Raw genomic sequence first — 13,259 nt, forward strand, 5'->3', positions numbered from 1 at the left:
CAGTGTCAATCTCGTTGGCATATTCCAACGACCATAAATGAGTTGTCCTGCATATTTATCTACAGAATCACATCGTAGCAGATGTTTCATAGGTGGGGTCAATCTTAGGCAACAGAAAAGTCTAGAAAAGTTATCTGTCTCTCAGGTAAATTCTCATGATCCTCATGAGAGGTTACTCCTATAATTTGAAGTCCATCCACATGGCCACCATCTAAGGTTATTAAGGACGGTTCTGACGTCTAATGATGCATGTAAGAAGATAGGTCTGATACTTTGAACTCAAAACAAAGTGATGGGGCGGTGTAGGTCTCTTTACGCTATTCGTAGCTCTCTAGGTCAATCTTAACATAGAAATGTCGTTGATTAGTTAAATCAATTCTCTTTGGGTTCAAACATACCAACTGTACCTACTTAGCTTTTATTTTATTATTGGGCTCAAAAATGCCTTTTTTCTCTCTTTTACACTCTCTTTCTCTCTCAGTTGAGCTTAATAATCGAATGTGATCTTGCAATGGAAATGGCAAAAAGTTTCCTTGGGATTCAAACATACCACCATTAACTAGTTCAACAGTTTCTACTTGGTTATATATCTTTTTCTCTCTCTCTCTCTCTCTCTCTCTCTCTCTTCAGTTTAAAGTTCGAATTCTATCTTGCAATAGAAATGTCAGCATTTTCCATTCGATTCAACACACAACTACCTACTCTCCAATTCACAACTAACTACTCTCCAATAGATTGTCAAGCTAATCACCAACAGTTCCTGCTTAGTTTATATTTTCTATAGTTATATATTCTCTCCCTCTCTCTATCTCACTCTCTTTCTCTCTCTCTCTCTTTATCTCTCTCTCTCTTGGGGTTAATGATCGAATGTTATCTTGCGATGCAAATAGAAATATTTCCCTTTAGATTCAAACATACCACCACCACCTACTCACCAAAAGCTTGTCAAGCTTTAAGACACAACTACAAAAAACTTCTTATTTTACAGTTTTTTCTCAAACTCTCCAATACTTACTACTCCAATACGAATGACTATTGCAATTCTCCACATCATTGTCCTTGTCCGCTTTGGGTTCAAACATACCAACTGTACCTACTTAGCTTTTATTTTATTATTGGGCTCAAAAATGACAACGCAACCTACTTCATTTTTATTTCTTTTTTCTCTCCCTCACACTCTCTTTCCCTCTCAGGTGAGCTTAATAATCGAATGTGATCTTGCAATGGAAATGGCAAAAAGTTTCCTTGGGATTCAAACATACCACCATTAACTAGTTCAACAGTTTCTACTTGGTTATATATCTTTTTCTCTCTCTCTCTCTCTCTCTCTCTCTTCAGTTTAAAGTTCGAATTCTATCTTGCAATAGAAATGTCAGCATTTTCCATTGGATTCAACACACAAGTACCTACTCTCCAATTCACAACTAACTACTCTCCAATAGATTGTCAAGCTAATCACCAACAGTTCCTGCTTAGTTTATATTTTCTATAGTTATATATTCTCTCCCTCTCTCTATCTCACTCTCTTTCTCTCTCTCTCTCTCTCTTTATCTCCCTCTCTCTCTTGGGGTTAATGATCGTATGTTATCTTGCGATGCAAATAGAAATATTTCCCTTTAGATTCAAACATACCACCACCACCTACTCACCAAAAGCTTGTCAAGCTTTAAGACACAACTACAAAAAACTTCTTATTTTACATTTTTTTCTCAAACTCTCCAATACTTACTACTCCAATACGAATGACTATTGCAATTCTCCACATCATTGTCTTTGTCCGCTGTGGCTCTTCTTAGTGTATGTAAACCGAAATCACAAATTTTCAATACAAATCTCGAGTCCACCACACAATTGGATGATTTCAAATTGCCATGTGACTTTATGTCGGAGTTATGCAAGAATTGCATACCCCGGACAATGTCATGCATTAGCGACAGCTTGAACATCCAGTCCAATTGAAATTGTTCATTTTCCAAAATATCCTGCAAGGAGCCCTTGGGACAATATTCAGTTAAAATGAAACTCTTGGACGGTTCTAGGCAAGCACCAAAGAATTTCACCAAATGGTCGTGCTGCAAATCCTTCATGCGTTTCAATTCCAGCATCAGCGAACGTGTTAGGGTTATGCTGTTGCGCTCATCTACCGTCTTAATGGCCACTTTGCAGCCTCGAAATAAGCCTACGGGTATAAAGATTTGACGATCACCACTTAGAGAACCCATATCGTCGGACATCAGGGTCATTTGTGAATTGTGCTTGACCAGGGAATGCAGGGAGCCACGGAAACAGCGGCCAGCAGAATTGTGAAAGATGACATCATCTTTGGAAACACGCCAGGCCATGGAGTTGATTTCTGCCTCGGATTTATAATGGCGATAGCCGAAAAAGAAACAAACGCTCATGATGACGACCACCACACCCAAGACCAAAGACAATATGGCATATCCGGGTAAAGCTGTAAATAACCAAAAAATAGAAAAAAAAAAACATTTAAAAATGCCCTAGAATTTGCTGCCTTTTAGGCTTACTCACAATTATCCGGGCACAAGGAGCCATCGTAACCACACACTGGCCTATCCAAGGGGGGCTCCAGGCGATTTCCCGACCAATGTATGGTCTTCCCTGGCACATACTCCAATTTGTTGTGTTGGAAATGGGCCACTATCTCAAATCTTCCTGTAGTGGGATTCATATCCAATAGCGAGTATGCTGATATGCGATCACCATTGCCATCAATGGTCACGTTGCCGGTAATACCCATGAAACTGCGATTCCACATACGCCGCACCATATCCGTGCCATTTATGGGACGCGTCAGCACACTGGGATCCTCACGTATGCTGTCATTCAAGGCATTCGCATAGAGCAGTACGCCATCGAAAAAGGACGTTACAAACACCGATATGGGTTCGTTGTCATGGAACGTATAATTGTATTTGGCTTCCGCAATTGCTTTAATCTGCAACAACAGAAACAGTAAAAGTAACAGAAATAAAAAAACTTGACAAGAGAGAAAATAATGGCATGAAAAAGGATTAAGGCAGAGTGCATATGTACATTTTCGTTCACTTAAAGTTGGCAGTGATTTAACATGTAGATATTCAAGGATTTACTTTCTCTTTACAATGGAGAATTGTGAATAAAGGAATCCATACAAATTGCTACAAACGGGGGGCCAGCAACAAGTTTTGTGTAGGAAGCTAAGTACAAAGAACATTTTTAGGGAAATCTTATGGCGAAAGCCCTAGCATAGCCGCCTTACAATGGAGAGTAGTGAATAAAAGAGTCCATTCAAAATTACACCAACAAGGGGCAATCAATGAATATTTTTAGGGAAATCATTGGCGAAGGCCCTAGCATAAGCCCCTTTTATGGGACCAAGACCTTAAATCGAGAGATCGTTCTATATGACAGCTATACCCAAATCTGGACCGATCTGGGCCAAATTGAAGAAGAATGTCGATTGGCCTATCACAACTCACTGTCCCAAATTTCAGCAAAATCGGTTAATAAATGTGGCTTTTATGGGCCTAAGACCCTAAATCGGCGGATCGGTCTATATGGGGGCTATATTAAGATATAGTTCGATATAGCCCATCTTCGAACTTAATCTGCTTATGCACAAAAAAAGAATCTGTGCAAAGTGTCAGCTCAATATTTCTATTTTTAAAGACTGTAGCGTGATTTCAATAGACAGACGGACGGACATGGCGGATCGTCTTAGATTTTTACGGTGATCAAGAATATATACACTTTATAGGGTCGTAAATGGATATTCCGATGTGTTGCAAATGGTATACCCCCATCCTTCTGTAATGGGTATAAATAAGGAAAATCAAGTTTCCATAATTTTTTTTCCAAATTTAAAATGTAAGGGAATTCTCATGAAATGTAGGCAAAATTTGCGTTGAAAATCAACAATCAATTTTTTATAACATTTTCTATGAAAATCAAATGAAAATAAGGTACTTTAGTTTTTCATATCCGAAGGGGGAGCGGACCCTCCCCCTTACTTAAATGTTCAAAAACCACAGATTTCCGAGATGGCTGTAGCGATTCAGCCTACACCTTATGGTAATCTAAAAACACTAATTTTGTAAAGAAAAATGTGAGGTCAAGCTATGTGGGGGAACGCCCCACCCTAAAATCCAGCCAGACGGGCATGGTGACCCATTGGGACAATATGGGTATCAAATGAAAGGTATTTAGGTGTAGACTACAAATCTGATGTAAAAGTTTGACCGACGGTGTCTGGAGAGCTGCCTACCACAAAGAACCTCTTTAACTGACATGTAAACTAGGTGAATCAATTTGAAAGAATAAAAAAAACTCAATAAGCGCTAATCAAAATCGTATTTTAGGAAAAATTCTAAGAAGTTTAGTGTATGAAACCATGGCTGAAAATCTAAAAAAAGCTTCTGGGTTTTAACCACGAACTTTTGTTTTTGCACCAATATTAAGCCAAATTCCGAGTTTGTTGTTCAAATCCGGAAGCTCGATTTTGATTTACGATCCACGGTTTCTTGGCCAAGTTTCTTAGAATTAGTAGTACTTAACGATTAGGACAACCGCCAAAATTTACCTGCCACAGTGTACACGAACTGAATTTAATATTGGGGCTATCCCATCAAAAAACAAAACCTTCCAAGAGGACATGAATGCCATTTGCAACAATTTTAAAGGTCTTTTAATGAAGAGCACGAACAATTTCCCGGAGAACCGCTATACACCCCAAAAAATCCCTAAAACGGTATCCACTATACGTTTTGTGGGGAAATCTAAGTACGATAAAGGTTTTTTAGGAAAATCTAGTTTCCATAAAATTTTCTCCGAAATTAAAAATCTAAAGGAGTTTTTATCAGATATAGACATAATTATAGATGGAAATTAAGATTTTTCAATAAAAATAAAATTTTGGTGACATTTTTTATGAAAATCCAATGAAAATAAGGTACCTGCGTTTTTTTCATATTCGAAGGGGGAGCGGACCCTCCCCCTTACCTCATTATTCAGAAATGCCAAATTTCCGAGATGGCTGCACTGATTAAGGCTAAATTTGTTTGCAAGAAATCAATGTGAGGTCCAGCTATATGTGGGAACGCCTCACCCTAAAATCCAGCCAGACGGGCACGTTGACCGATTGGGACAATATGGTTGCTAAATGAAAGGTATTTAGCAGTAGAATACAAGTCCAAAGTTGGACTGCAGGTGTCTGGGGGGCCGCCAAATCAGGAGCTATATCAGGTTATAGACCGATTTGGACCGTATTAGGCATAGCTCCCATATAAGCCGGGAGATCGGTTGATATGGGAGCTATATCAGGTTATAGACCGATTTGGACCGTACTTGGCAAAGTTGTTGGACGTCATAACAGAACACTATGTGCAAATTTGTATGCGGCTTCCAGGGGCTCAAGAAGTCAAATCGGGAGATCGGTTTGTATGAGACCTATATCAGGTTATAGACCGATTTGGATCGTATTTGGCACAGTTGCTGGAAATTATAAAGGAGCACTCCATGCAAATTATCCAAATCTGAACCGATATGGCCTATTTGCAATCCCCAATGACCTACATCAATATTAAGTATCTGTTCAAGCAGCTTTATGCGTTCGGTTCCAAAGACAGACGAACGGACATGGCTAGATCGACTTAGAATATCGAGACCATCAAGTATATATATTTTTTATGGGGCCTTACATCAATATTTCGAGGTGTTACAAACGGAATGACTAGATTAGTATACCCCCATCCTATGGTGGTGGGTATACAAATATTAAATTTCTTAAAAATTAAAAAAAATAAATTTTTTGAAAATCTACAAAATTTTTCAGGAAAATTGAAATTTGAAGAAATCGAACAGAGATCAAATTTACACAAAATTTTCCAGGAAAATTTAATTTTGTTAATTAATATTTGTTATAATTTTCTTGGAAAATCAAAAAATTTTACATTAAAACCAAATTTGGACTTCGGTTGGATTATGCTAGGTTGAAAAAAAGGTGCACCTATTAATCCGGCTTGTTCTGCGCTCTAAATAGAAAAAAAGTAACCTCGAAAAAGTTAATCCAAGTTAGGAATTCCCTAATTGCAAAATCCCTAATTGTTTTCTATACCAATCCCCTATGTTGGTTTAGTCTGGTAAAGTGTCCCCACCTAAGTGCCGGTATCTGTTAGACGCGAAAGCCGGGCAATGACAAAGGAAATGCTCCAACGTCCTATCATCTTACCCACATGCCCTACACATGTTATCACTTGCCGCACCGATTTAGCATAAGTGAGCTCGTAGTCCTATGTGTCCCGTTAGGACACCAATACCTATACTGACATCCTTCTTACTTCATTTCAGTAATAGCCTCGTCTTCTCACGATCTGGATCTCTCCATAGGATTTTCGCCGTCCGTTTCGCTGTTTCACGGGATTTTTGCCGACCGTTAAACTGTTCCACAGGGTTGCATGCGCATTCGTCGCTCACGCCCTTAACTCGGAATGTGTCGATTCCAAAGGCTTCGGGTTAATCAGGTTTGTTGACGGCAGTCCTCTGGCCTTCACTGCCAAATCGTCTGGCCTTTTATTCCCCCTTACTCCGATATGGCCCGGCACCCAAACGATGCGGATTGTGCTCTCATCTCTTTCTTACACTGCCAATTATTCGAGACCTTACCCTCGTGGTTGTTAATGCCCTTGTGGCCATTTTACTGTCCGTAAAGATGTTTACATTCGACGTCCTCGCAATAGCACCACACCACCTTCCGGGATCTCTGCCTGCAGGACCGTATTATGGTCGGACAGTCTAAAACAGATCTCAGTCCCTGGGTTCCCCAGCTTTGATCCATCCGTGTAACATGATCTTCCAGACGGCAACACTAGGGTTCCGTCAGTCCAAGACTGTGCCGCTGGCAGCCATGCCTCGCACACGACCTTAAGTGTCGTCTCGGGTAGCCGATCGGAAACCTTTTCCCTTCCTTCCAGGTTTCCTATCGTCGCCTCGATTATACCGCGATGGTATAAGCTGCTCCCACCCTCAATTCATTCCCCCATCGCCTTAAGTCTCATACCCATAGTGACTACCTCAAATTTAATCTGTATGTCAATGGTTCGGATATCTAGAATAGTCTCCACAGCCCTAGTGGGCGTGATTCTCATCGCTCCGGCTATGCCAAGAGAACATGTTCTTTGAACTTGTTGTAAGGTCCTTATGTTGCATTTTTTCTCCATAGCAATCCATCAAACTACTGAGGCGTATGTAAGTATTGGTCTAATCACGCTTTTGTAGTGCCAGTGGACTATATTCGAATTCAGGCCCCATTTCGAGCTTATGGCCCGTCTACATAGTGCCCAACATCAATGCTAGTGTAGTGCCAGTGGACTATATTTGGATTCAGGACCCATTTCGAGCTTAGTGCCCAGCGATTCTTCTCAGTACACTCCTGAATGTGAAAACTTCCAATTAAGTTTCCTATTCAAGATCACTCCTAAGTATTTGACCTTGTCAGATGTCAAAATCAGGACCCATTTGGAGCTTAGTGCCCAGCGATCCTTCTCAGTACACACCTGAATGTGATACTTCCAATTAAGTTTCCTATTCAAGATCACTCTTAAGTATTTGACCTTGTCAGATGTCGAAATCGTTTTATTGATTTCCACCTTCGTTTTCCTCTGTTTTCTCTGGGCTAATACTGAGACCTCTGGGTCCAGCTCAGACCCTTTCGGCTCTTCTGCATAGCTGGTTCAAATCCTTACCACTTAGAAGTATTATAACATCGTCTGCTTAGCAATCGGGTTCAAATCCCTTCTCAGCCAGCATCCTTAATAGGTTGGTGGTCACCCAAAGGAGTGGTGATAAAATACCCCCTGTGGCGTGCCCTGTGCCACTTTCTCCCTTATATTTATGTCATGGAACCCGCAATTTATCCACCGGTTCCTTAGCATATGGTTTATCCAGTCTCTAAGGACCCGGTCCACCCGGTACTGGTCTAAGGATTGGATCAATGTGTCGGTCCGCAAATTATTAAACGCCCCTCGATGTCAATGCAAACCGCCAATGTGTACGTCTTGACATCGAAGGTTTCTTCTATTTTATGCACTACCTCGTGCAAGGCAGTCTCCACCGACCTTCCCTTGACATAGGTATGCTGTTTGTATTTTAGCAGTTCCTACTCTTAATCATGGTATTCATAATGTGTTCCATGGTTTTGAGGCTTATAGGCCTTTCATAAAGTCCCTCGTACTTTGTCGCTCCCCTACTATGACAACACTTGTTTTTTACTGTTTCCCCATGGATGATGGCTGCAGTTGCAGAGAGGTTGGAGGATATTCAACATGTCTTTTACATTGAAATTCCTGCTTTATATCATAAACCGTGTTAACGAAGATAAAGGTGACTTTTCCTGTGTTTCTTATGTGTGGGAGTAGTCATAAAAGATTTAAACTCCTTCTTCTACAGCTTACATACATACGTAAGTACTATGCTGCCAAGCTGACGCTTGTTAAGAACTGAAGCTGATGGTAGGATTGTGTGTTGGGTGTGTGTGTGTGTGTGTGAGTGCAGAATAACAATTTGTAAATTTTTGTATAAATCCAGCAATTGATGGTTGATTGGGCGACCTGACAGATTGTCAATGAAATGAAAGGGGAGAGTGAGAGAGGAAATAATAAGAGAGAGAGAGTAATGATGTGTAAAAATGAAATGAATTGTTTGCAAGAAATATCAACAAATATAAGCTGCTTCTTATGAAATTTAAACTTCAAGAGCTTTTTGCTAATTTCATATAAAAAGACAAATATTCTTTACCTTCTTGGATTTATGTATTAGAAATTTATGGCAATTTAATAGATATCTATCTTCTTATTATTTATTTGCTTTGTTTGTGTATGGCTAGTAATCAAGTCTTATCTTTTTTTCCTTTGATATTCTCTGTGCCATGTTCCCAACGTACAAATATAAAATTGGCAAAACTTGTGTCGACCAAAATCCGGTACAAGCTTCCAGGAATTTCCCAAATTCCTACCCTTGTTAGGAAATTTGTCACCGAATTTGCAACTAACAATGAAACTTTTTCAACTCAAATAGGATGATTTTTTGTGAGCACACCAAACCACACTTAAGATTTGCTAAGAGAATTAAAAAGTTAGGAAGAATACATTTTTCCTTATTCCATGTTCGCAAGTTTGCTGATTTTTGTTTGCCAAACTTTGTTTACTTGTCGCCTATCAGCAATTTTGCAATTTGTACCATTTCTTTGGGGATGGTAAGAAGAATATTTCTAAAAATTTTAAAATATACTTTCAAACAAAAAAAAGGTAGTAAACAACAACACCTCAACAGAAATAAAGTGGAAAAGTAATCTCATAAACTTTCTATGTTTATAATGTGTATACTTGCCAGGCATTTTGTTTGCTCTTCTTCTTATTCTAGTTTATGTTGTCTTGACTTTCTAGTTCGAATAGTTTACCTTTGATCCAGTTTCCTCTTATATTTCAAAACCATAAACAAACATTTAATGGTATCTTTCTCCACCAGGGCCATTGCAGCACAGTGGGGTGGGTTTTCTCAAAATGTGGATGATGTTTTTATGAAAATTTATTAAAAATCTAAATCTAAATATAATTCGATCTCCACCATATTCAGGGAGCATATGTAAGGGCCTTGTACAACTCATTTTATAAAATTTCAGTGGAATCGGTTAATAAATGTGCCTTTTATGGGCCCAATAACTTAATTTTGGAGATTTGTATAGATGGCTGCTATATCCAAATATAAGCCGATCTGACCTATATAGGGCACGGATGTCGAAAAGTCTCACGTATCACAATGAGCCAAATTTCATCCAAATCGGATAAAACATTCCACTTTTATGAACCCAAGACGTTATATTGATACCGATCTAAACCATACTCGGTATGAAGTTCGATGAGTCTACATAGCCCACTGTGCCACATTTCGAGAATTAGGATAATAAATTCGTCTTTTATGGGTCTAATTTGGCAGATTGGTATATATGGCTGCTATATCCAAATATAAACCGATGTGACCCCAATAGAACACGGATGTCGAAAAGCCTAACATAGCTATTGCACTAAATTTCAGTGAAATCGGACAATAAATGCGACTTATATGGGGCCAAAACCTTATATCGGCAGTTCGGTATATATGACAGCTATATCGAAATATAGACCGATCTTGGCCATAATGAATTCGGCTATCGAAGTGCCTAACACAGCTCATCGTGCTAAATTTCCGCAAGTAGTAAACGTTCATTATATCCAAATATAGCCCGATCTTGACCCTACTCGACACATATATTGAGGAGTCCCACACAACTCATTGTGCTTAATCCAAATCAGATAATAAATTCCACTTTTATGGGTCCAAACCCCTTAAAGGGGAGATCATGGTCACGGAGGCTTGATCAATGCCAACCACAAGGAGAGTTCTTTCCTCCTTCTTCTTCCTGTGGAAGACCAACTACTTCTGTGCTACCAAACTTTGGTTTTGCTTGTCCAAGAATCCCAACATGCGTTCCGTCGCAAATTTACTGCCGCATCCGTGGCCTTTGTAAGCAGAGAGATATCCATCCTTCTCACCAGGTCGAGCTTTGCGCCCTCCCAGGGAGCGTGAATGCCTCTGACGAGCTGTTTGACGGTATCAATACATTCCGCCGACGCAAAACGCAGCGTAATGATGTCCCCTCTGTACTCGCAACCCTCTATACAGTTCCACACATGTTCGAAAATCCGATCGTTAACCAGATCCTCAACTTGGGACCGATGACCTGGTGGAATCCTACCGGATGCACAGCCGATATTGATGACAGCTCATCTCTGTTGTGTCTCCTTGCCTCTCTGGCGTAAGAGGGCGGCTCCTTACCATTCTCAGCGACCATCTTCCCCTTCCGTGATGGCTGTGGCCTCCTATTGGAAGTCACAGTCCTCCATGAAGACTCAGGGCCGCGCGGGCTTGCTTCATTCCTGTTCCGACTTTATCTACCTCAGTAGGACACTGTCTGAAGTCTCCATTGCGGGATAACTGGCTTGGTTTTACCAGCGGGGAGCTCTTTTTCTTTTTCAGCATTTTAGCAGAGATCTGATTCTTCTTCCAGCTTCCGTATATGTGCTTCAAATGTCAGTTCTATCCTTTCCAGCATCCTGCAATTTCGCTCGATTGCGCTACCGGTACATACTCCTCGTCGTGCACCGGATCGCTTTCTCGGTCTGCTTGTGAGCTTAGCAAAGTCATCGCTCACTTCTGCCGCCATCCCGATGCCCTCATCTCTCGATTCGGCTGCGATGACAGTTTCATTGACACCGCCGCTGTCTGAATCCGAGTCAGAAACACCACCTTTACTTATAGACTGTGGACGAACTGTGCATCCCTCTGGTTTATCCGTTTCGTAATTAGTCTGACGACTAGTTGTGCGCTTGAAGCGTTACTTTCGACTATAGGAGGGGAGGACAACACGGAGTCCATTTCTAGCCTGCTCCAAAAGACTTTAAAACTTTTTCGTAATAGGTAGTACCTATTCCGAGGAACGGGTATATTTATTTCTTTGAGCAACGAAATAAAAACATGTCCGATCCACTCAATGGCTATACTAAAACTCCTTGGCTTGAATCGTAAAAAATATGGGAAAAAATTTTTCAGTGTGGTTATTTGTCAACCGATGATCACAAAATTTGCCCCGAATGATTCTCTTATGTCTCTTGAAATTAATGGTGAATTTCATAGAAATCGCCCATTTGGAATATATATGAATTGGTTTAATTACATCGAATAGTAAGGCCGTATTGCGTTTCATAAGTCCCAGGTTGTCACTGTGCAAAGTAATTTCCCACAAAGTGAATTTCTACTCCAACTACAATATATTGTGTTGTGTTGTGGAAACATGACAGTGAGCTCACCCCACTTTGGTTTCATTAAGACAAAAGTTTCTGTATCACCTTTAACATCTAATGGAGTGGAGTATATGCGCTAAGGAAAAAAGGCGTGGGTCTCAGATGCCTTGAGAGATGTAGGTGTCCAACTTATAGGCGACACTTTCCACCAGTTCAAACATAATTTCCAATTTAGGCAAACAATGCCTTGGGTTTAAGTCATCCCTTTGACATTACTTACATAAAAGATTCAGAAAGAAGTTCCGGTGAAATTATTTAATGCCACAAAGGGGAGGAAATTGTTTTGCAATCAGGCAAAGTAAATAAGTTTTCATCTTCATTTTCATACCGGAGAAGCCAAAGAAAAAACAAAAAAAAAAAAACATGAAAGTGATGATTTTTTTCTATTCTTATTGTTTAGCCATGGAAATAGATTTATTTTCATGCGCAAAATGTTTATAAAATCAATTGGCTCTTACTCACCTCATTCGATACTTTGGTATATTCCTCATCATCCGGCTGTTTGGGTGTTACAGTCAACATGGCTGTGTAGGCTTTGCGGGCCCGTTCATTGTTCTCGGCTGTATCATTTTTATCATACCATGGCTGTGATGTCAAGTAGGGAACTCTGAAAGAAAAGAAAGACGATGGGGATAGTTATGGGTGTGTTTATGGGTAGTCCTTCTAAAAAATTAATAATGAAAAAATCCTCAAGAAATGCTGCGTGCAACTTTTTCAAAACTCATTAAGGGCCCCGAGTGTTACCAATGACAATGATTGCTGTTTAAAATCACCAAATGTTTGAGTTTTATTAAAATTGTTTACAATTGTCGGCAGATGGGCTTATGGCCGAACATATAATTTTATTATTTGGGAAAATAACAATGAGGAGAATTTTTATGGCACTTTAATGGTTCAGATGAGTTTTAAACTGTATTAAAATTTAATATTGTGGTGAAATGCCTTAAAACTGAATTTTCAAAAAAAGTTATGTGGTCCAAGAAAATCAAATTTTTATAAACGTTCCTCACAAATGCCAGATCCGAAGAAATTTTTATATGACAATAAAATTTTAAAGAAAATTTCCATTTTAAAATTAAATTTTAATAAAATACTCTTAGATGCATGCGATTTCGAGCAAGTTTTGCATAAAAAGAGAAGTTTGAAAAAAAGTTCCAAATACAAGTAAATAGGCATAAAGTTCGTCCGGGCCGAACTTTGGATACCTACCACTTTACCCACTTTTCGACAGAATTCGACGAAAACGCAAGATTTATGAACTCGCAGCAGTTTTACTGAAGTATTGTCCGATCTAGACCAAATCCAGCACGGACGATAATTGTTTAAAGCTGCTTACTCTTCCAAAATTCAGCGAAATCTGGTAAT

General features: G+C 39.6%; 1 protein-coding gene across 3 annotated transcripts in view; it reads right to left on the bottom strand.

The window, feature by feature from the left end:
- Window positions 1-13,259, bottom strand: part of LOC106081887 (atrial natriuretic peptide receptor 1) — a 256,721-nt gene that overhangs the window by 26,431 nt on the left and 217,031 nt on the right. For all 3 annotated transcript variants that reach the window (XM_059361874.1, XM_059361875.1, XM_059361876.1), the window contains 3 exons: window positions 12,357-12,501; window positions 2,533-2,959; window positions 1,730-2,455 (listed from right to left, as the gene is read on the bottom strand). In XM_059361874.1, coding sequence (XP_059217857.1) covers window positions 1,730-2,455; window positions 2,533-2,959; window positions 12,357-12,501 — 1,298 coding nt within the window. The remainder of the gene's footprint in view (window positions 1-1,729; window positions 2,456-2,532; window positions 2,960-12,356; window positions 12,502-13,259) is intronic.

This window comes from Stomoxys calcitrans, chromosome 2, assembly GCF_963082655.1.
Source record: "Stomoxys calcitrans chromosome 2, idStoCalc2.1, whole genome shotgun sequence".
Taxonomy (NCBI): domain Eukaryota; kingdom Metazoa; phylum Arthropoda; class Insecta; order Diptera; family Muscidae; genus Stomoxys; species Stomoxys calcitrans.